The 25,303-nt window shown below is 39.6% G+C and overlaps 1 protein-coding gene across 1 annotated transcript in view; it reads left to right on the forward strand.

The window, feature by feature from the left end:
• The first annotated feature begins 10,017 nt into the window (after positions 1-10,017).
• abca2 (ATP-binding cassette, sub-family A (ABC1), member 2) overlaps positions 10,018-25,303 on the forward strand; it is an 83,571-nt gene continuing 68,285 nt past the window's right edge. Inside the window, exon 1 of the mRNA XM_078285369.1 lies at positions 10,018-10,083. Coding sequence (XP_078141495.1) covers positions 10,018-10,083 — 66 coding nt within the window. The remainder of the gene's footprint in view (positions 10,084-25,303) is intronic.

The following is a 25,303-nucleotide window of genomic DNA, read 5'->3' on the forward strand; positions in this document are numbered from 1 at the left end:
TTTTCTCGATTAATCGATTAGTTGTTTGGTCTATAAAATGTCAGAAAATTGTGAAAAATGTCGATCAGTGTTTCCCAAAGCCCAAGATGACGTCCTCAAATGTCTTGTTTTGTCCACAACCCAAAGATATTCAGTTTACTGTCACAGAGGAGTAAAGAAACCAGAAAATATTCACATTTAAGAAGCTGGAATCAGAGAATTTTGACTTATTTTTCTTAAAAAATTACTCAAACCGATTAATCGATTATCAAAATAGTTGGCGATTAATTTAATAGTTGACAACTAATCGATTAATCGATTAATCGATTAATCGTTGCAGCTCTAGCTGTGATACTCATCGCTCTTTTAGAGTTGTAGTTCAGTTTTTGTTAACACTAGCGCTAGCACGGGGGTCAATGCCGTGTTTCTTCTTTAACGTTAGGTGCCCGGCCAGGTTCGTCGTGTTTCCTGAGTATTTTATCTCGTAATGGCATTGTTTGCATATGGCATGCGTTTTGTCCGTTGACCTGTCTTTTCTCCGAAATCCAAAATATTTCTACACCGCTGATTTATTCCCGAGAGGGGAGTAAATGTCCTCATTGTCGTCTTTTTCTTGGCTGCTTGCCATTATCTGCCTGGCGCTAGGCCGCTAGCATTGTTTGAATGTTTAGGAAGGAGGCGCGCTTGGGCGGAAATGGTGACACAGACGTGCCATGGGAATTTCAAAATAAAGGCCTATCTTAAAGATGATGATATATATCGATGTTTTCACTTTGCATCGATGATATTGGATCGTTGATCATTGAATCAATCCATCGATCTAGATCGATGGATCGATGGCAGCTGTGATACTCATCGATGGATCGATCTAGATCAATGGATCGTTACACCCCTAGTAACTTTGTGGCGTCACAAAGGTTCGCTCATTATCATTTTTGTAAGAAATAATAGACTAACAAAGTGTTTTTTTTAAAGCGGTTGAGCGGTTGTCATTGTTTATTTACCGGAGAGTTTTCCCTACCTGTAGCTGCCAGGCTGCGGTGTCTCATGTTTCACTCTTGAAACGGTTAGCCAATCAGAACAGAGGGTCGTTAATATTAATGAGCCTTAAAGACACAGCGACAGAAACAGCCTGTTCTTGGTAAGGCTCAGAGAGATGCTGGAAAATGAACGTGTAAAAATGGATTGAGAGTGTTTTTGGTACATGACAACACACACACAGCTTTGAATGGACCTCAAGACAGAAAATAAAACACTGGAAAGTGGAGAATATGGGACCTTTAAAGTTTGTCATCACTGGAAATGCATTTGTCAACCTATGAAAACATCTGACAACCATGCTCTTGCCATTTCCAACTATTAGCTAAACTAATCCCTAAATTCTGCTCTCTTTGTCAAGGTTAACAGTTGCCATTTGCGTCCAACACTACCGAGAAACTAGAACCATGCGCAAGAAGGATGGGAAACTGATGGAGACAACTAAATATGCTGTTGCAGATAGCATTGCAAGCCTACATCTGTCTACATGACAGATGTCAAGTTAACCATTGGCACCTGGTATAAGTTGGAAAATGACCATCCACACACCCATCTGTGTACCTGACAACATCTCCAGACAACGTGGTTGCTGCAACACGGAAACCCCATCGCACAAAACTGGCCCCTGCTTCTGCTGTACCGGATGATGCTGAAGTCATAAAAGGTCAAGTTATTGGAGCAAACGTGTCCTGCCACTACACATGCCCATCCAACCACACCCTGCCCAACATCAAACCTGATGACCGCTTCGCTAGGTGTCACAAATGCAACATCTTGTACAAAACAGTCGCCATGACCAAAACCTGGTCCGGGTGTGTCTTAGTACAACACTCTGATCAAAATCCAATGTTTCACATCAATGACGCCCTTGTACGTGCAACCGTTCCTGAAGACAGACTGACAGACAATGACTCCATCAGCACATTCCTGATGGACATGGACACAGTTCAAATACGTGCGTACAACAACATCCTCTCCACAATTCAAAGTGTCCCAAACCCTGCCCTGGAACCCACTGCTTTCACTTCTGCAGCTGAGGGTGTCACAGATAATGTGCTTGCAGCAGCTTTTTGATGACACCACTTTTGCAACCCAACACGCTGCACCAACAACTCCATAGGAGTTCACCCCGAATACATGTAACCACTATTACAGCCCTAGGATTTTCTTTGTTCCCATGTACATAATATACACTTAATTCTCTCACTTTCATTTGGATTGATATATATTATACTTATTCCACCTTTCTATGTTCCCATTTATTTTTCACTTCAGCATTATTCACAAATCTTCCTAAACTTGAAAAACTTTTTGTGACTTTGAACATACTGTGGCTTTTTGTTTCACTTTAGTTTTTGCCTTGTCCTTTGTTTACACTTTATGCTCAAATGCATAGTTACTACTACTTCTTATCTTTACTTTTTACATCTACTCATTATATTTTTTCACTTGTACCTTGCTTGATAATTGCTTGCATTTTAAAAAAGGTACACATACATATTTTATCCTTTCACATTCTCTGTCTCTTTGTGTGATCCTTCAAAAATGTACTTAACACCATACATTTAACTTTCACTTTCCATATGCTCCATAATCAAACACTAGCCACATACTCTTAGAACTAGGTAATTTTTACATTTCACATTAACTCTTTTACAAATACAACCACATTAAAATCACACACTATACCTCTATTTCACAATATATTACATAAAGACAAATGGTTAGATCTCTACTCAAAAATACAAAACTGCTTATTAAATCAAATATTCTACACCCCCACCTCTCATTTTCACCAACACAAATTGTTACATAAAACATTCAACACTGCACACCATGTCAAAACGTTTACCACTTCACTTGTATACAATTGCATAACTGTAAATCCATATGCTCCACACATTTCCCAAAACTGACCTATCATCACTGTCTTATTTTTTATTTACAGTGTTTACAGTGTTTTTTCCTTCCTGTTATTGCAGCATGACAGCGGAAAGGGGCACAACCCAGGTTATGACTATTAGGCACAAACCACATCATAAGGGCTAAGTGCTTCAACGTGCCTTTTTTTTTTTTTTGCCATTTTCATGATGCTGAAGTCATAAAAGGTCAAGTTATTGGAGCAAATGTGTCCCGCATGTGTTCTGTTTGGTGTTGTCCAGGATGTGGTTGGATGGGCATGTGTGACACATGCCCATCCAACCACATCCTGGACAACACCAAACCTGATAACCGCGACCAAAACCTGGTCCGGGTGTGTCTTAGTACAACACTCTGATCAAAATCCAATGTTTCACATCAATGACGCCCTTGTACGTGCAACCGTTCCTGAAGACAGACTGACAGACAATGACTCCATCAGCACATTCCTGATGGACATGGACACAGTTCAAATACATGCGTACAACAATATCCTCTCCACAATTCAAAGTGTCCCAAACCCTGCCCTGGAACCCACTGCTTTCACTTCTGCAGCTGAGGGTGTCACAGATAATGTGCTTGCAGCAGCTTTTTGATGACACCACTTTTGCAACCCAACACGCTGCACCAACAACTCCATAGGAGTTCACCCCGAATACATGTAACCACTATTACAGCCCTAGGATTTTCTTTGTTCCCATGTACATAATATACACTTAATTCTCTCACTTTCATTTGGATTGATATACACTCACCGAGCACTTTATTAGGAACACCTGTACACCTGCTTATTCATGCAATTATCCATTCAGCCAATCATGTGGCAGCAGTGCAATGCATAAGATCATGCAGATACAGGTCAGCAGCTTCAGTTCATGTTCACATCAAACATCAGAATGGGGAAAAAATGTGATCTCAGTGACTTTGACCGTGGCACGGTTGTTGGTGCCAGACGGGCTGGTTTGAGTATTTCTGAAACTGCTGATCTCCTGGGAGTTTCACGCACAACAGTCTCTAGAGTTTACACAGAATGGTGTGAAAAACAAAAAACATCCAGTGAGCGGCAGTTCTGCGGACGGAAACGCCTTGTTGATGAGAGAGGTCAGAGGAGAATGACCAGACTAGTTGGAGCTGACAGAAAGGCAGTAACTCAGATAACCACTTTACAACTGTGGGAGCAGAAAAGCATCTCAGAATGCACAACACGTCCAACCTGGAGGCGGATGTCACTTTGGTAGCCGGTTGACACTGAGCTGAAAGCCGATACCTACCCAGTATTAGTATGGTGTTCCTAATAAAGTGCTCGGTGAGTGTATATTATACTTATTCCACCTTTCTATGTTCCCATTTATTTTTCACTGCAGCATTATTCACAAATCTTCCTAAACTTGAAAAACTTTTTGTGACTTTGAACATACTGTGGCTTTTTATTTCACTTTAGTTTTTGCCTTGTCCTTTGTTTACACTTTATGCTCAAAAGCATAGCTACTACTTCTTATTGTGTTTTTTCAATTGTACTTTACTTTTGTACCTTGCTTGATAATTTCTTACATTTAAAAAAGGTACACATACATATTTTATTCTTTCACATTCTCTGTCTCTTTGTGTGATCCTTCAAAAACAAAAAGTAATGCTACCTTTTGTTAGTGTGTAGGTGTGGCAGTGCCAACATTAATTTGTTTTATCATTCACATCTCTGCAGGCCAGAAGAATAGCACAATCAGTGTTTTTTCCTTCCTGTTATTGCAGCATGGCAGTGAAAAGGGGCACAACCCAGGTTATAACTATTAGGCACAAACCACATTGTAACAGCTAAGTCCTTCAACGTGCCTTTTTTTTTTTTGCAATTTTGAGGACTCGTTCACATCACAGCTCTCTTCGTTTGGTTTGGTGCCTGAAGGAAGTAGATGTAACACCTTCCGGTCGCAGGATGGTGTTAACAGTGAAGATGTCCTGCAACAGGACAATAAGTGAGACACTGGAATCGTGCTGCCTTTCAGTGTAGCTGCTCTCAACACAATAAGAAGCAGAGGCAGCTACGAACAATGAAGTCCACAGTCCAAACAGCACGTCAGATCTCACACAGCACCCACTGGTGGCGACAGAAATTAGTGCACTTTGATGAAATAACCTGGAGGAACTTTTTTTTTCCACTTGAGTTGCTCTTCTTAACATAAAAAAAACAATATACACACACAAATATGTGACCATACATTCAGTGTGTGTCACATATACATTTTTTTTTTTTTGGAATGTTTTTGCAGCCATGCCTCACTGCTGCTAAAGCTTTCCTTTCTTACCAGTGTTTACACTGTATTTACAAATGCACTAGGGGGCAGCAGGGGGCCGCCTCTCTTTTAGTTCACCTTAGGAAATAAAGCACAAGTAGTTGGAAGCTTTTGAGTGATGGGGTGTAAATAAATCAATATTCATTTTCATATTTTGTCTATTATGTTATGTAGACTAAGAATGTTTCAGCTTTTGTAATTTAGTAGGCCTACACATAGAATGCATACAAAGTAGAGCAATGTAATGTAATAATTTGACCTTAAAAGACAAATGTTTATCCATTACACACATTTCTTAATGGAAGAGAATAGGATAGAATTTATATATTGCTCAATATCCTTATAAAATATTAAAAGCGGGGGGTTTTATCTGTAAATTTGCATTTATGAATATCAAAAATGTAGACTTTTAATAAATACACTTTTAATAAAAAATAACAAATATATGTGTTTCTTCTTATTTCTATAAAGCAGAAATAACCTTTTTTCCACAATAGGACAAAATGATTGCAAAATTGATGAATCTACAAATATCTTTCCAAAATTTCACAACATGTGAGCACTTTCAGAATAAATGCAATACGGTCTGTGGGTTAATATCTTTAGTTTAAATTAATTTAATGTTTTGGCTTTTTAACATTTCAATTTTGTCATGTTATCCCATGGAAGGCCTCTTTGGATAGTTCCCCTTTAAACTTTTGGGGCCAATTTTGACAAACCCCCCAGCCTCAAACGGCCGGATGTGGCTTCGATAGGGAGAGACACATCTCGTCGTTCATTTTCCAGCTCTGTGGGAAATAAGCCCCACTTGGAAACAATCCTGGAGGCATGTCAATCCTCCCTGGTTTTAAAATTTGCACTAAAGCTCCCGAAATCTGTCCAAATAAGCACAACATCTGGACAGAGAAATCCTCCTGGACCACAAGGGGAAGGGAATTAACCAATGGGACGTCCCAGTGCCATGAGAACTAGCCTTCTACCAAAGAAGAGCTATAGAAATCCTATAATCAATTTTAGATTATCACACAGTTACTGTAGGTCAAATAATTACACTGCAGACAATCTATAGTAATACCATAGAAGATACAAAATACACTTTCAACTATTAATTGAGTACCACAGACTCTTGTGACTTGTGATTTTAATTATTTTAATATTTTAACTTCAGTTAAAGGATCCCATGCTCCTCTATGGGTTGAGAAAATTCTACCACCCTTGGGTTATTAAACCTTTTCAAAACAAATGAGACAAACTCTAAAATGCATGGTAGTCAAGCTAAAAACAAAGCTATTTTTCTTGGTTTCTGAAAAGCTTTCACCTGACAATAGTAAAAACAATACTATGGTGATACTATAGGAGATTAAAACAAACACCTTTAAGTACCATAAGGTCAGTATAAACTCACTATTGGGGACCACATAAGTCCCTATAGGAATATTATAGGAATATTATAGTGATTTTTCATCAGAGATAGACTGCCACCCTCTTCTGTCTCCCCCTCTTCTAGCTGTTTCCATCCATCCACACACACACACACACACACACACTCTCTCTCTCTCTCTCTCACACACACACACACACACACACACACACACACACACACACACACACACACACACACAACACAAACACACACACTTGACATTTTGGGGAAAAAAAGCTTGAAGCTTGAAATTTTGAGTCCCACTTATGACTGCTCCATTGTTTATCATTCTGCATGGGATCTGCCCCCATACACACACACACACACACACACACACACACAAGGATATCAGCACATAATAAAATGAAGCAATAAAGGGGAAAACTGGAATACAATCAAAGAATAAAGATCATGTGATGATATTTTTGCATGGGCTACTTAGGATATATTTTGTTTTCCTAAATGTCATTTTGTCTCTTTATAGACCTTTATAGAAGCAGTGTTGGGTCGCCACCCACAGCACAGCACCGTATGACGCTTATGCTGCCTTCAAGTGCTGTCAGAAATATCCAGTGTGTATTATGAGTTGAGCCCACATGACCCAACAAAGTAGTGAATACAAGTGGAAAGCTTTAGGAATTTTCTGTCGCCTTAATTGTCGAGATGGGAGGCTGAGGACGCTGAGTCAGCAACTGATGGTAAAAGTGATGGATTTTATTATGTTGTTGTTTGCTATTGTAGTGAAATTCTGTATGTTTCTATTTTCTACTTTTGTTACAGGATCCGTTTTGTTGTTATGTCCTACCAAAAGCATTTGAATGCCCGAAAACTTCTGAACTCGGAAGCCTGAGCTTACGTGCAGACCTTGAAGGCAGCAATAAAATTCTCCTCACTCATGGCACTGCCTGCATCAGAGCTGGCTATAAGACCAGAAGGAAGGTGATTTTGTCTTCAAAATAAAAGCATAAAGTTTGCCACTTTGGGGAAAAAAGAATAATCAAGTATCAAGGGTTGTATTTTTTAAGTTTTGACTGGAATTCCTATTTTCTATTCTGGCTAGCTTGACACTGATGTGGTGAGTTGTGCAGCTATGTAGCTCCCAATTCTCTGGGAGATGGGAAGTTAAAATGGCCTTTAAAAAAAATACAGTAGAAAATCCTTTTAGGTTTTCTGGTATGTTTTTGTGCTTAGGTCATCAAATATTATTTTCCATTCATAAGGCACTGTTTCAGCAGTAAGTACCATGGACCATATACACATCTATTTGATCTATTGTATAGCTATAGTTCAACTATGGAATCATGCCAATGAGCGTTTGGTGAGATTTTGTTGTGCAGTACACCCCAATACTTCATTATTGCCTTTAAATATTTTTTTTTGTTTTTTCATTAGATCGTATGCTTTTATTTTGAAGGAAGGCAAAATCGCCTGCTGTATAGCTTCAGGTATTATTCTGTCTAGCTGCAGCTTCACACTGTTATTTTGTCCACTCCCTGTATGCCATCTTACATATGCCTATAGCCTATATATGATGTGAAAAGGACACTTTGGAAAAAATAATTCATTGTTGGTGCTAGTGTTTCTCAAATTTAAGACCACATTTCCCATTACCCTGTTGTTTCCTGTCAGAAAGAGGATGTTGCTACTTCCCTGTATTTTATTGTTCTCCCTTTTTGCCCTCTTTGCTTCTTCTGCCTTTTTTTCTCTTTGTCTTCACTGAAGAGGATGAACATGTTTGAGGTGATTTTTCTATTGGCCATCTGCTATTGCCAGCAACTCTGAAAGCTTTAGCTCAATTTTGCGCTGGAAAAACAGAGCCCCCTTCCTGTTTTGTGCCATAAAGCAATGTTTAAATGCTATAGATAGCACCTTTTAAAAAAAGCCTTTAACTAGAGAGATGGAGGCACAGGCTGATAAAGCATAGGTTCTTTTAATGTCTTACCCTTCTCCAATTTAAGGCTTTTGAACTTTCAAATCTTCATGGAGCGGGAATTCAAATTATTATGGCACGAAAACACGCTTGTGGTCATAATAGCCTATTTGTTTCTTTCCAAACAGTAATTGTTTGGTTTTTCATTTGCTACAGATTCAACCTTAAACATATTATTTTACTTTATTTCCACTGAGGTACTCAAACAAGTCAAAACTAGCTTAGCGCTAGCTGCATACTGGCTAGCCGTAAGTGTCTTGGCTAACAAAGACCTAAGACAGCCAAAACTTACCAGCTACGGCTGCTGGCTGGTAACCAAGCAGAACACTTCAATACAAAAGCACATAAAATCTAACAATGAAAAATAAACACCAGTAATGACTCACTTCTATAACTAACATTAGGCTACTGCTAACATACACTTAGCGATATGATAAAATTACGTCCTCAAGCCAAACATGTCCACAAGCAATTTGAATTGTAGAGAAGGTTACAACCACAGACATTTCAGATATGGCAGTACAAGGACCTAATGAAAATACTACATGCTGTTATACACAGCAGCACATGGAGTGTATGGAGCCTGGGAGTAGTCTCTGAAAAAAAAACTACTATATATGAGGCCACATTTTACTACGTCAGATAGCAAGATGGTATTACATGGTGATGGACCTCAATTCCTTGTGCGCACAATTTCATAATGGGCACAATTTCTTAAAACATGCACAAGTTGGGTTTTTTTTGTGTGTGTGTGTGCTTGATTTAGCTCCTTCAACAAGTTTCAAACTGATTGCAACCACTTGCCATAATAAGTTGAATATGATTCCATTCATTATTTTATTTAATTAGAGTTCTATTTTATTAAACAAAGATATATTTAGTTGTATCAGGCTTTTGATATGGGGACTATATAAGCATTATTGTTAAGAGATTATTGATGAAGATGTTGAGAGATACAAGTCATCAGAATGCAGGCTTGAGGAATATTCAGCAACAGGGCTTTTATTTTGAAAGAAATTACCGGAAGTATTATTTTCCAATGTTGTGGTTGGCTTGACACTGGTCTGGTGTCATTGGTTTCCTGCTCCAACTCAAAGCGTTGCATTACGAAGCTCTACGGACTCCGTTGTTTTTAAGGCAAAGCTGCCCGGTTCTTCCACCGACGGGGGATGACAGACAGCGCCGAAACACTCACGTTACGCCTTTTTACCACAAGTCAGTGGCAAACAAGCATCCGTCATCCAACAGAACTGAGCCAATAAGCCTGACATTATTCAGTATTGAGCCTGACAAGTCGAGACATTACTTCATCACCGTAACACGACGGGATGCCCGGGAATTTAATAGAAATTCACCTGTTATTTAAATCCAGTCACAGGCCACCGCCGGTATGGTAATTTGGTAAATAGGGCATACTGAAACACAAGTGGGAGGAAAAAATGGGATTCCTGCACCAGCTTCATCTCCTGCTCTGGAAGAATATCTCTTTGAAGAGGAGGGGACCGGTAAGGAAACAAAAATCTTTATTATATTTGAAAAAGGGGGATGTTTGGTTTGGTAATGCCTCTGCACCCCCGGTTTGGGAAGCAGACGGGGCGTCGGTTCTGCCGGTCGGTGTGAGAAATAAGGGCTGCTGCTGCTGCATTGCCTGCAGCCCGGTGTTATAGGCTTATTCTACCAGCACCTGTCTCTGTATACTGCACATATTACCCATCACACATTATCATAAGGATCTTAATAGGGAGGATGCTACAGTTATATGTCCAAGCATTTTTTACCGGGTGTTGTTAGGAACTAGGAAGCCTCCTGTAGGTGCCCATCCTGTCAAACAGGTTGTTGTTTGTGTGTAAACAACCGTTGAACTTCATTGTAAGATCCTAGTCTACATTTATGAGCTTCAGTCGTTCATTTAATCTAGACCTATGCAGTATAGATTAGCATAGGAGATGCTATCATAAGGTGTCAAGTTTTCATTCGGTTACATCCATAAGCTAAAAGTAAATGTGTTTAGGCCTATATGTTGTCATCATAGGATTTAAGGTAATAGCACATGAAAAGGTGTCATGAAAAATCACTATAAGGGACTTGTAGTGTGTCTGTGCTGCTCAACAGTGAGTTTAGTGGCTGTATCATATTTTATCTCCTTTGGTATAACTATAATATTCCAAGGAATATTATATGGATTTTTTTGTTGGGGTAATTTACACTATCACAGTAAGATTTAGGATTATAGCACATGAAAATGCTTTATGACAGTATTAATAGACTAATAACCACCAAAACCTATACTTATAGAGTATAGGGCATCAATGTCAACTCCACCCCAAGCACCATTTTCTCCCTTCAGGAAAGACATCAGAGGCATTACATTGCAGGACAGGAGCCTTACAAAAAGGACCAATGCTGTGATACATTTTTGAAGGAATTATCACAATACAATTATGAGTGTTATAAGAATATTATAGTGATACCACAGGAGATAAGGTCACTATAAACTCACCAGAGACACTTTTAAGTCCCTATAGGGATATTACAGGAATATTGTAGTGATTTTCCATTGGGGTAATTTATGTTATCACAATAAAAAAATATATAATTACCTGAAGTTTATCATTCAGTATCTATTAAATTTAGAGGATCCAGTCTGTAAGAACATTATTATTTTGACTTAATTTACCTCTAAACCCATAATGCCATAATTTAGTTTTAACTGTCAGCTGTTAATTATTTTTTAAGAATAAGCTGCCTCTTTTTTTAATTTAACAAATGGTGGCTATTTCATTTTTGAATGGGACTCTTACAATCTGACCTCTGACTCATCCAATTGAACCTTGTTTATAATGGAAAAATATGGACAAGTGCTGTTGTTTTTGTTCTGAACAGATTTGAAAAATCAGGTGTATAGTGGAGAGCAGACCTAGTAAAACATTTACTTAAAAAAAAACAAAAAAACATTTGTTGACATCTGTGGTATCAACAATTTTTGTAGTAAATGTTTTACTAGGTCTACTCTCACATTGCTGTGGTGTTTTTTTTTTAAAGGTGACAGATCACTAGATCACAGATCATTTTATTTTGTCTCCATCTTTGGTGCTCAGCGCTCATTGCTGTGGTGTTTCTCAGTGACAGGTGACAGATCACCTGTCAATCAAACAGTGTGGGCGGAGCGTGGATTCTCTGTTGATGCAGTTTGAGTTTCTCTTTTCTTTGTCTGTTCAGCCATGGTGGCTATCGCTGCTCATGCTAACTACCCAGTTCTTCTTCTGTTTATTCCAAACAAACTGGAAACTGAAAAAAAAACAGCTTAGCATCAAGTAACGATATATAATTCCCTCCCTTGCTCAGCCACAAGAGGGCTGCTCTCAACAGTGATCGCAGCTTGGGGCTTTAATCAGCGATAGATAGTGAAATTAACGTTTATTTACATGAAAATGTTGCGGATTGTTACTTTAAAGCAATATTCCACTTAGTTTTAACATGGGGGTTATTCGGCACTTGACCCCCATAAAAACCAGAATATAAACTAATCAACAAGATCGGATGCAGCTAGATGAGTTTGTAGAGTTTGAATGAGGCCATGAAAATCACCTGAAAACTGACATTTAACACGTTGGTGAACAGATTCAACAACAGATCCTGCTTTTAAGACAATAAAGCAGTCCTGGGTCATTCATCATTTTGCATTTCTATTCTTGGTTTACACTATAATTTAAAATTTAAAAATAAAAGTAGATCCAGTCTCCCAAACAGGAACTATCTCTCTTAAATGGTATCCCTCTGCTATGTTCTCTTCTATCAATAAATATGCTATTTGGCAAAATTATGTTCTAAAACGTTGGACCAAATGTCAATTGAAAATCACAGCAGCAGGATCTGTTGTTGAATCTGTTCACCCACGTGTTAAATGTCAGTTTTCAGGTTATTTTCGTGGCTCATTCAAATGAATGGGAAGTAAAAAACTGAACGCTACAAACTCGTCCAGCTGCATTTGATCTTGGTGATTAGTTTATATTCTGGTTTTCATGGTGATTAAGTGCAAGTGAATAACCCCCATGTTAAAACTAAGTGGAATATTGCTTTAAGTCTATAATTGCAGTGTGCATGTTAATGCTACTGTGACATCACTGCCCAACATCATGCTAGTCCACATCTGTAGCTTTCTCGCTTCCGCATGACAACGCCACCTACATTCATTCAAACAGACAGACAAATAGTTTGATAGACACATTAAAATGTCCTCCTCCAGATGTCTGGTATAATCTGATGTGTTGACCTGCCCAACCTTGGCATCAGCGTCCGCATATTGTGAAGCTTTTAATCCCTACAGGGTCTATTATTAGCCATCAAAAACCCTAATGCCTGTCGGCCTGCTTACTTTAGTGCTGTACGTGCTCTTTTTAAGGCAAGGCTGGATCTGTCCTGAGGGCGCTTGATTTTTATCACCACTTGATGCCTTTGCCGGTGTCCCAATGGATTGTGTGTGTGTGTGTGTGTGTGTGTGTGTGTGTGTGGGTGGGGGCTGCAGCTATTTTTAGCCTACCTACCTTCAGAGATCCTACTCAGGGAGGAGGCGCCAGTGGTGCCTTGGTAATAATAATAGTAACAACTGCGTCATTCTATATATAGGTTTATCATGGCGCTGCCCCGGGTTGGCCTCGCTAAAAACCATCCATAGGATTGATGGGCTGAGGAGAATCGCCCAGTCAGCAGTTTGGCGAGAGGTAGCATCAGGCCCGCGTCCCGGGCCCCGGCTGATGAAGACGTGCTCATGCACTAGATTAGATGAGTGCCACTGCCCAGTCGCATGAAGCATCTTAGGATTTTCCTTACAAATGTGTTGCACAGTCCTGTACTTTGTATATATCTTGAAGCACTTAAGTTTTCATCCCTTATGTCATGTTTTTTATCCCACGTATTTGCTTAAACTCGGTTAGATGTTGCACAATTGTCCTTAGAAACAGCAACTTAAAGGTGCGATCACACCTACAATTGTTTTTCTTTGGTCCGGACCAGAGTGGAATAGTTGACTTTGTTGCATTTTTATATTTGGTTTGTTTAGGTTCCCACTGCCCAGTTACAAGCCAACCAGAGTCACATGGCCTTATAAGTAGCTCATTTATTGAGAACAGAGTTTTGGTAACTTGTCATCCCGCCAGGTCAGAGATTTTGGCAACAGGGGAGGGAGTCAAAACAAATCTGATTCCAATGCCTTTGTTTAATTTCTCTGGTGTTTATATCGGTTAAGAACACATGATGAAATATCTGAATATGAGCATCAGTCCAGACTGCCGTTTGCCCTGATTCATTTTGTTCTGCTAGACTTTCCAAGCATGAGGAACTGCTGGCTATCAGATGTCTGCATCTGTCTCCTTATAACCATAATCCCTTACGTTTTAGGGTGGTTTCCTGTATTTGGTTCAGATTCCATTCTTTGTGTGTGTCTTTGTGTGGTTATTTGGTGCCACCTGAGTTTGAATGGCATTGTTCTCACTTGGCTTCCTCCGTCCAGTCTGGCCTTCTTTTCCTTTGATTTTTGGATGCTATTGCTGTTGTGGCTTGCTAACTAGCTTTACCTACGTCAAACTTTAGGTCTGTGTTATGTTACCTTTTCAACGGTAATATTCACACCATATTTAAACTGGACTGTGACAATCGGCTTAGTATTTTTTTTTGAAGGAATTTAAGTCTGAGATGTTTGTTGCAACTCTCTGAACCATTATCCTAAACTATCCTAAACTTTAGCAGAAAAACTTAAGATGCTTTGTGCAGCTAACCATGTGTCATAAGAAAAGAATGTCATTTTGGGTAAAGTAATATAAAGAATAGCTTTTCATATTTAATTAGCAATCCTTCTGTTATACGAGTGAAACTAAGATTCCTTCGCCTTCAAGCAGGCTTGACATTCAGTCCAGACAATGGTTGATGAGTCGAGTTAATCATTTAACAGGCACAACTCTGTTTAACAGTTACGGGAAGGAGAGAGAGAGGGAGTGGGAGAGATCCGTATTTGCATTGACACCCAACGGACAGCAGCTCAGCGGACAGACTGTCCTTTGCATGCTGGGAAAATCTCCAGCTTGATATGAATAAAAAACATGCAGGGAGGAAAGGAATACAGCTCCTTCATTAGACTCAGCCCTTCGCTCTACAGCAAGCAGAAAGCATCCCTCCTCTGTCCCAACCTCCATACCTCCATGTCCACATCTCTGTGGTGCTTTGTGCTGTGCAGGGCATCCAACTATTACTACTATCTAGGCTTGGGCCTAGATATTTCATCGCAATATTTCACAAATATCGAAATATTTTCCACGGTATCCCGATCTATAGTTTTGCCCTGATTTCATCATCTTGGACAGTGATGCTTGGTTACCTGTCAGCGTGGCTGGTAGAACAAACTAATATACCAGCCACAGCCAGAATTAACAAGCACTTGGCCAGTGTTAATTCCTGTGCTGTGAGGTGGAAAACAAACATATGTTTTGTCTCACTCCTTGGTCTCTGTTCACCTGTAAACTCATCTCTGCGAGGAATACTTAACATCTTCATCTCCCCTGTGAATTACACTCCATTCTTCCATATAATCCTCTTCTTCTTGCTCTTCTTGCCTGTTTATTCAGCTCTTATTTTGTTACCTTGCACTCCTCTGTCATACATGAACATTCTAGTGCTACAGGAATATTTGTTACATCTATTTTCAGGGTGCAGTGGCACTCATCCTTGACCTCCTTAATAATGGTTGCATTTATTGCTGGGCATCAAGGAATTTAAGCTTATTCTACTGTTGAATTCAAGTCACCCTGAATAAGAGCGTCAGCCAAATGTAATGTAAATGTCAATACAGCATAGAGAAGGGAAGACAGAGTGAAGAGAGGCTGCTTGGAGACTAGAAAGCCCATTCCAGCCCTGTTGTGTCTGCCTCATCTTTTAATATTTCTTGCCCAGGTTTAGATAGTAGTAAAATACATGTAACAGGAATATAGTAATTGGATTAAAAAAATTGTTAAATGTAATCAGTTACAGTTACTGTAACTCTAATTAAACTCTCAGACACACTAGTCAGATTACAGATATACAGAAAAATTAGGGCATTGGGGCATGTTGGATTCCTCAGAAGCATGTTCGAAGTAGGCTTGGGAGATTGCGTTCGTAGTTTTTTTTGTCTTTTTTTTTTTAGTTTTTTTAAATGTATTTATTTTATTTCTTCAAAATTCAATCAATCAAATTCTAAATCAAATTTCTACCGCAGAAAACACCGCGATATTCGATAATATTGAATATTGGGATATTTCCCAATATATTATTATTATTATGTAAATTAAAATACAGCATAATAAACTAGGCTTGGACCGATACTCGATAATATTGAATATCGACCTGAGCCTAGTTTGAAGGGAAAAATGTAGTTTTATTTTAAGTTAATAGGTACTAATAGACACAACCATCATCATGCATATGTTGAAATAATGGTTGTTTGTTAGTTGTAAATGATAATAATAAGAAGTAGAAGAAGTTAGGGAGAATAATAAGATCATGCAGAAAATAATTGGAGTTGATGCTAACAGAGTCTAAAGACACGACAGTGAGAAAGTGTAGCGTACACTCTCGCGAAATGAACCCGTAAAGAAGCATTCGGTAAACACAATGTTTTGGCATGGCACTCAGAAGACAGGATGAGGATATTGTAGGGCAATAAGCACAGCAGGTTGTGGAGGACTGGGTCTTGGCACAAGAACACCTGGGAACAAAGCTACACCTTTTAGAAAAGAGGAAGCTGGTGGTGGAGCAAATAAATCAGCAGGAGGAAGCAATAAGGTTCGCCCAAGCAGTTTCTCAAGCTAAGCAGGGACAAGGACAAACTGGGAAACTGTAGAAAGGAAGAAGCTTAGTTGGGAAGAGCTTTGGAACATGGAGGCATCTTACAATTAGATTCAATTCTGGAGCAACCTACGATGTACTACTGCCGAGCCAAACCCTCAAACCCCATGACCAGGTGAAGACCTCACATCTGCTCTGTGTTCAGAAACAGCAACGTTCAAGCATTTTCTATCAAGATGCAAAGTTAGTCTTGCCTGAGGACGATGCAAAGTGTTGAACTCCGCAGCAGCAATCAAGAGTTAACAAACAAAAGTGAATTGTTTTACTGTCAAGGGAATGACCACAACGCAGTAAACTGAAGTCAAGAACAAGTCAAGAAAGACTTACTAGCAAAGAGACACAGTTTTAGGCAAGGTAATCGGTACTCTGGAACAAATGACACCGACCATATTCTCACCTCACACCCAGCTCTGCTACAGCTACGTAACAGCAGTTCTCCAGTAGCACCAGCTAGTAGTGCGTCTGACCTAGATCTAAGTCTGTCTGAATGATTGGCTTACACTGGGCTGGGCAAAAACCCACTGCCTGGGTATCTATGGAGACTGGAGAGAGCCGGGCACTCGGAGACAGAGATTTAAAAAGGAAGAAAGAAAGGGGAAAAAAACGAAAGTGACAACGGAAAAGAGAGAGAGAGAGCGAGAGCGCTTTGGGGATGGAGGGGATGAAGGGTGAGGCAGCCGACTGATAAGAGAGCACGCAAATCTGTTGCAGAAGGTTAACTGACAGCTAAATGAATTATAAATGCTATCTGTAAAGTCTAATGGACTAGCAGCTGGTTCACAGAGGCCTGGGACTGTAGACAGGAGAGGTTAGCATTAAATCCTGTGAGGGAACTGTGCTGCATCCCGTCTTCCGGAGGGCAGTTTGATGCCGTTTTTAACTTTATTTATCAGGGTTCGCGCTGGCCATGGGATTTTTGGGGATATCGTGGAATCTAGAGAGGTGTATTCCAGGGAATTTTACAAATAGATCACTGTACAGAAACACAGTAGAATGTGTTTTACAACTTGTTTCACACATTCATTGCACAAGCTGGGGGTTTTCAGCCCAGTTGGAGTGAAAACCAGGCTGTTCAAAAACTAACATTAACAAACCAGGTAGGAATCAAAGTTTTAGGTCACGCTCTGACTTAATTATGGAAAATCATGGAAAAGTCATGGAATTTTACATCAGGGTCACAGTGGCAACCCAAAGCTTGTTCTAGTAGAATGAATGTTCGTGTCAGTTTTTGAAATCTCATTTGGAATGAAACTCTTCATTTGACATTTTTCAAAACAATAGTAACAAATATCATAACCTTGCAAGTGCATAATAACACTTTGGTGTATCCTCTTCTCTATTTTATACTGCTCCTATCACTGTGTTTGATTTACATTTGGAGAATAGCACTCTAATGCACTGTATTGGCATCAGTTTCTTGGTCTAATTTAAAGGGCGTATGAAGCTGTATATCTTGTAGATGCAATTTGGCAATGTCATGAAATGATGTTATTACACACAGCACACATGCACGCACACACACACACACACACACACACACACACACACACACACACCCAGGCAGCTGCAAGGCTAAATGATAGCGTACAATCGATTAACAAAGCAGAAGCTATTATGGCCTTGGCTGGAAGAGATTGAGCTACCAACTCACCATATTTACCTCCCACTCCCTATTAATCAGTATTTAAATATACTAAGTTCAATGCATGCAACACCTTCATCGCAACACAATGCATCTGGAAACATGATGCAGCAGTAACAGTCTCATTTGAAATGGATGAATTTTGATCAGAGAGTAGTATATTCATATGCGTTAAATGTGATCCCGGCCTTACATTATAGGTTGCCATAAGGTTAAGAAAGGCCATGTCTCTTTAATTATGCATGCATAAACTAAACTGAATGCTGTTTTGCCCCATTTTTACCAGTGCTCCATGGAGTTTCCATGTTGAAAATGTGGATAGTAATAAAATACTGTATATGTAATAGGAATATAGTAATTGGATTACAAAAATTGTTAAATGTGATCAGTTACAGTTACTGTAACCTTAATTAAACTCTAGTCAGATGCTCAGATGCTCAGACACTCTAGTCAGATTACAGATATACAGAAAAAATAGGGCATTGGGGCATGTTGGATTCCTCAGAAGCATGTTCGAAGTAGGCATGGGCGATTGCATTCATAGTTTTTTTTTTCGTTTTTTTTTTAGCTATTTTTTTTATTTATTTATTTTATTTCTTCTAAATTACATCACATTTCTACCACAGAAAATATCACGATATTTGCAAATATTGAATTTTGCGGTATTTCCCAATATATTATTATTATTATTATTATGTAAATTAAAATACAGCATAATAAAATAGGTGGCAATCGATTGCACAGAATATCATAATAAAAAGCTTAGAGGCACTCTGATTAGGTGAAAAAAATGAAAAAGCCTTTATTGACTACATGATTAAAAACTAAAAAGGTAAAGTAAGCCTCTATCTTCGGATCTTGGATCTTCGGGCGGATCTTATATTTGTTTATTGCCCTTTCCGAAGAGCAGCTCTCATACGTTTGTCCAGAAAACACAGAAGAACCCACGCAACGCTCTTTCTATTTTGTTGTGTTAATAATTAATAAATAGTAACTTTTACGTAAGTTTTGCTTAAGTATTGTGCCTATTAAATATACATTTTATCACATTTATACACATTTTGTGGCTCTCCATAAGCATCAGAAACTGGACAATCGGCCAATTGTGGAGCCATTCACAGTGAACGATCAGTCAGCAAAGAGAAGAGTAATCTGGCTTTACTTTGTTCGTGAAAAAGGACATATGTTAAATTCCAATAAAATTCCGAAACTGTGGGCGGCGTCTGCCATTTTTGTGGTTAGCGTAGCGGTAACCTAGCAACAGTCACCTCCTTGCAGTCAACAGAGTGCCAGCGCCAACGAGAGTTTGACAAGATGCAGAGACCTTCTTCATGACCGAAGAGCTGGGTAGTTAGCATGAACAGACAAAGAAAAGAGAATAATAATAATAATAACCTTTATTTGTATAGCACCTTTCATACACAACATGCAGCTCAAAGTGCTTTACATCAATAAAAGGCAGATAAAAGACATATAAAGATAAAATTCATATAAAAGAACAAGCAAAATGCATTGCATTAAAAGAATCAAATTAAGTAAAATAGAAATATAAAAGAACACAACAAATACTCCCACTTTTAGATGCACATTGTGAGTGAACCCATATGTTTTTCTTTAATTTTCTTTTCCCCTGTCCCTCCTGATTCTACTCTTGATCTGATATTTACGTCAGATCTCACTGCCTCAGGCAGACGAGAATCATAGATTCTCCTCTTGGTCAAAAACCTCACCATCCACAGATGGATGAGAATCATACAGGGTAAAGCTCTGTCCCCCCCACATATAGTGTTCACTCGTGCAAGTAAGCATTACCCGGACAAGACCAATGAAAATTCGTACTTGCCCGTGTCAGCTCTGTTGGGATCCTGAACAGAAACAGTTAAAATGAAGGCTATTTAAAAGCTAAGCTGAAAAGATACGTTTTTAGCAGTCGTTTGAAAATGCTTACAGAGCCCGCCTCTCTAATATTCTTTGGCAGGGTGTTCCACAGTTTAAGAGCATAGTTAAAAAAGGCTGCATCCCCAGTCTTCTTTTGAGTGGGGTTTTGTACTTCTAACAAACCAGCAGTAGAAGACCTGAGGGCTCTTGATGGAATGTAGAACAGCAGGGATTTTGTAATGTAGGCCGGTCCTAAGCCATTAAGAGCTTTGTATACAAGTAAAAGAACTTTAAAATCAATTCTAAAGGACACTGGGAGCCAGTGCAATGTAGCTAAAACCGGAGTGATATGCTCTCGCTTCCTTGTTTTTGTTAAAAGTCTAGCTGCAGAGTTTTGGATAAGCTGAAGCCTCTCAATAGACTTTTTTGGGAGGCCGGTAAAAAGGGCGTTGCAGTAGTCCAGTCTACTTGTAACAAACGCGTGAGTTAGCTTTTCAGCATCTTTCTGGGTTAGGAAAGGCCGCACCTTGGCAATATTTCTAAGATGAAAGAATGCTGTTCTGGTCACCTTGTTTATATAGGAATTAAAACTTAGATCAGAATCTAAGATAACACCCCGGCTTGTTGTTGATTTGATCGAGGGATTCAGGTTCCCAAGTCTTGTGGAGAGTTCTTCTCTTTTGGCTTTGGGGCCGACCAAAAGTATTTCTGTGTTATCTTCATTCAGTTTTAAGAAATTTGTGTTCATCCAATCATTGATAGCCAATAGACAAGTAGTGAGGGAGCTTAAGGCATCTGCATGATTTGGCTCTACAGAAATGTATAGTTGTGTATCATCAGCATAGCTATGGAAATTGATATTATGTTCTCTGATAATATCACCTAATCGAAGCATGTATATTGAAAAAAGCAGGGGACCAAAACAGCTTCCTTGTGCAACACCAGTTAGATCATGTTTCTCTGATACATGATCTCCAAGACAGATGAAAAAAATCCTCCCTGTAATATACGTTCTGAACCAGTTTAGGACACATTCAGAGAGACCAACCCAGTTCTCGAGACGATCTATGAGAATATTGTGGTCAATGGTGTCAAATGCTGCACTCAAGTCCAAAAGAACGAGAACTGAGACCCTGTTGGCATTAGTGCTAAGTCGCAAATCACTGACTGTTTTGGTGAGAGCAGTTTCTGTGCTGTGGTTGGCTCTGAAACCTGACTGAAACTTCTCCAGAATGTTGTTTTCATTTAAAAAGTTGTTAATTTGATTAGAAACCACATTTTCAAGTACCTTACTTAAAAAAGGAAGGTTTGATATGGGCCTGTAGTTACTTAGGACCCCACAGTCCAAATGTGATTTCTTCAACAGCGGTTTCACAACAGCGGTTTTAAAGGCATCAGGAAAAACCCCAGTCTCAAGTGATGTATTAATGATTTTCAGAGCAGAGTTTGAAACACTATTGAAAACCCTCTTAAAAAATGTAGTGGGGAAAGGGTCAAGAGAGCAGGTGGAAGATTTACTCTCCATTACAATCTTTTTAAGTTCTGCAAATACTAGAAAATGCCCTCATGGATGTTTGACTTTTACAAGGTTGGTTATTGAAATTACCAGCACCTGAAGCGATACTAGCCCTGATAGTTGTGATTTTGTTTTTAAAAAAGTTAGCAAATTCCTCACATTTTGCATCAGAGGCATGGCTTAAAATGTCAGAGACAGGGGCAGGATTCAGCAGTTTGTCAATGGTGGAAAACAGTATTCTAGGATCACTCCCGCTCTCTGTAATGATCTTTGAGAAATGGGCTTTTCTTGCAGCACGTACAGCATTGTTATATGCAGTTAAGGATTCTTTATAAATGCTGCGATGGACCTCAAGTCCAGATTTTCTCCACTTCCTTTCTGCTGCTCTACATGTTCTCTTGAGCTCACGGACAGAGTTATTTATCCATGGTGATATTTTGCCACTTAACTTCTTTTTGACCTTGAGTGGGGCCACTTTGTTCAGTGTATTACTCAGATTGTTATTGTTGCATCTAGGAACCGCTTTTGAGCAACAATTTCTTTCATGTTCCTGGTTACAATCAAATGAGCATCAAAGAATACACAGTAGTGGTCGGAAACAGAGACATTAGACACTGATACATTGTCAATCATTAACCCTTTCGTCACAACCAGGTCGAGTGTGTTACCATGTTGGTGTGTAGCAGAGGCGGCCTTAAGCATCTGGGGGCCCATTTCAAGAGCTAATGTGCGAAAAAAAAAAACATAAAAGAGAAAAGAGAAAAAAAAGCGAGGATTCAAGTTGGTTTGCATCAATAATGGTATGGTATATTTTCGGACTTCAACTTAAATGCATTATGTGCACTTTCAGCATCATGGACAGCTCAACATAGAAATAATCCAAACAATTCAAACAAACAATTACAAACCAAACAATTTAAAACTGAAACAATGACATTTCTGCTTTGGAATGAGGAGAAGCCTCGCCCTTCTCGGCAACTACTAGTCTGCGTTGAATAGCACTAGGCCTATGTGTTATGTATCAGCTGACATAAAAACAGCTTAAACAATTCCCTCAAATTAAATTAACAACAAAAGCAATGCCATATTTTGCTTGGGAATGAAAAGTGTCTGAAACTACTGGTTGTTACCTCCGCCAAGAAGGTTATGTATTCAGTGCCGTTTGTTTGTTTGTTTGTCTGTCTGTCAGCAGGATTATGGAAAAACTACTGGCCCGTTTTTCATGAAACTTCGTGGAAGGGTGTAGCATGGGCCAAGGAAGAACCCGTTACATTTTGGAGCGGATCCGTATATTGGTTGTGCTTGCACATTTGCATATCATAGAAGACTGGACTATTGGCCTTGGTGGAAGTCTGCGTCTCCGAGTGCCCTTCTAGTTTACAATGAATTGCGCTTCGCGCTCTTTCAGCACCGTGGACAGCTCACGTCAGGCCTGGAGAGCTTGTTATTCATGCACTGTTGGCCTGGTAGGATTATTTAACCCTAAATAATTGCTTATAATAATTAATTATAATTTAATAGAGCTTAATAGAGATGAATAACAATTAATTAACTTAATAGCTTAACAGAGATTCTTTTAATTATGTGTATTTGCTCTAGTTTGAGAATTTACTAGTTCGTATTAGTTGACACTGTTAGTAATGTTCGTAGTGAAAGAAATGACCCGCCTACCGTTTTGCTGTGAATATTGAACTGCTAACTGGTTCCAACTGCAATTAAAGCTGGCTGTTAGCTTTGAAACGGTGTCCGGTGCGTTATCTTTGATTGAAGTAACCACAGCTCGCCACAATCCTACTATAGAATGAGGAACACTCTGTCCGTCCATCCGTCCGTCCGTCTGTCCGCATCCATTTTGCTCCTCAACGGGTTGGCCAATCAATCTGAAACTGCACATGGCCATTGAGCATTGGCATAGGCAGGGACTGACGGAGCTGATTTTTCCATTTTCCCAAATTTACGCTGTTTATGCGCCTTTTTGGCAAGTCTGCGCGGAGTTGTGGCGCGTGCATCCCTGGGTATGGACTAGTATATATATATATAAAAAAAGTGGCTGTATATATATAAAATATGTGGCCAAAACAGAACTTTTAAGCATTTCTAAACATTTTGGTAAAATATAGTAGTTTGTGGACACATGCTTAAATAGGCTATATATTTAGGTTATGTTAGGTTATACACTAACAAATATCAACAGCAACGACATCAGGAACGTCTCGTTTTCGGTGGACAGCCAGAACTACATAATGTCTGTGGGTTTCTAATCACAAGAGCTTAAAAAGGGGTCTTACTTTGGTTAAATAACACGAAAAATACTGTAGCGCCGATGCAGCACCACCGACGTTATCCACCCGGAAGTAAGTTCTTTGTTGTTGTGACGTTACGCTGATATGGCCTATACGTAACTATCATTATAGCATGTGCCTAGCCTGGATAAATCCTGGTCAAAATTCACCAACTAGGCTATCCACGCATTCAGTTCAGCCCACTTTGGTACAGCGCGATGGCTGGGCTAAAGTCCTTCAGTACCCTTGGCTGCCAGTCTGTGCCAGTAGGCTTTAGCTCTGGCAGACAGGCAGCAGCAGCAGCAGCAGCAGCAGCAGCAGCGGTTGTTGTTGGAAAAAGAGGCTCAGACAGCCTATGAATTATTGAGAGCCTCCTCCTTCCTCCTGGGAAATGCACCGGAGAGAGAAAGAGAGAGACTAGATTAAATATACACGTGAGATGGAGGGGAAAAGAAACAAGGGATGAGAGGAAGAGAGGAGAGGTCTCAGCCGTTAAAACAGCTCGGGTCGGGCTGGAAAATGGCATCTGTTCACCTGCCGGGCAGACGGGATAAGAAGACGGAGGATGGAGGAAGATGGAGAGAAGTAGGAAGTAGACACGAAGAGTTTCACTCCCAAATGAGATATAGATCCATTGTTTGAGAAAAAAGTGACACCTCCTCTTACTGAATGATAGATAGCACTAGAGGTGCATCGATATCAGTTTTTCAGAACTGATAAGAGCGTTGAGTACTTTGGTAGATCGACTGATATGAGTAGCTATTGATGTACTACTCAATTTACAGTCATTCAAATGACTGTCAACTGTATAACAATCCTCAATTGGATAATAAAAGATAATAATGATAAATGATACTAATAAAATAGGAAATAGGCTACATAACATAGCCTAGAGCAGTGGTTCTCAATCGTGCTCATCAGTACTCTGAGCGCTGGTTTTCATTCTAGCCATCTAATCGGGGACTGATTTACACCTGGGACACCAGGTAAATGCAATTGACTGCAATTAACTATAATTAACAAGCTGGTAGGACAGACCAGTAGTACTTTGAGGCCTTAGGAGTGGGGAAAACACTGGGAGAGGGGAAAGGGGAGAACACAGAACTTGAATGGGGAATGGTCCTTCCACTGTTTGCCATGGTAATTTGGCTAGTACAGTATAAAATGGCGACTATGGAATTTTAAGGGTTAGTCGCTATGGTGACAACGCAAGTCTAGGCATTAAGGCCACAAAGTCTGTCACACTGCTTGAGAATTGTGCAGATGAGTCTGTTGTATGAGTGCTTAGCAAACTGACAAAACTCAGCCGAAAGCTAAAGTTAGCGATGAGGCTAACGTAGTTTTATCAAAGACTGTACTTCTCTCTCTAGCTCTTCTAGTCAACATTAGCATGTTAGCAATCCATGGCAGCGAAGGGGAAGCTCCTTTGGTCCTGGCTGCTAAACCTCTCCTCTCAGCGACTTGCCATAAGTCGGTTTATACGGAAGCTAGCCCAACGGTTCACATAAAAATGGCCGCCGCTGCGACCATGA

This window comes from Centroberyx gerrardi, chromosome 8, assembly GCF_048128805.1.
Source record: "Centroberyx gerrardi isolate f3 chromosome 8, fCenGer3.hap1.cur.20231027, whole genome shotgun sequence".
In the NCBI taxonomy this organism is placed as follows: domain Eukaryota; kingdom Metazoa; phylum Chordata; class Actinopteri; order Beryciformes; family Berycidae; genus Centroberyx; species Centroberyx gerrardi.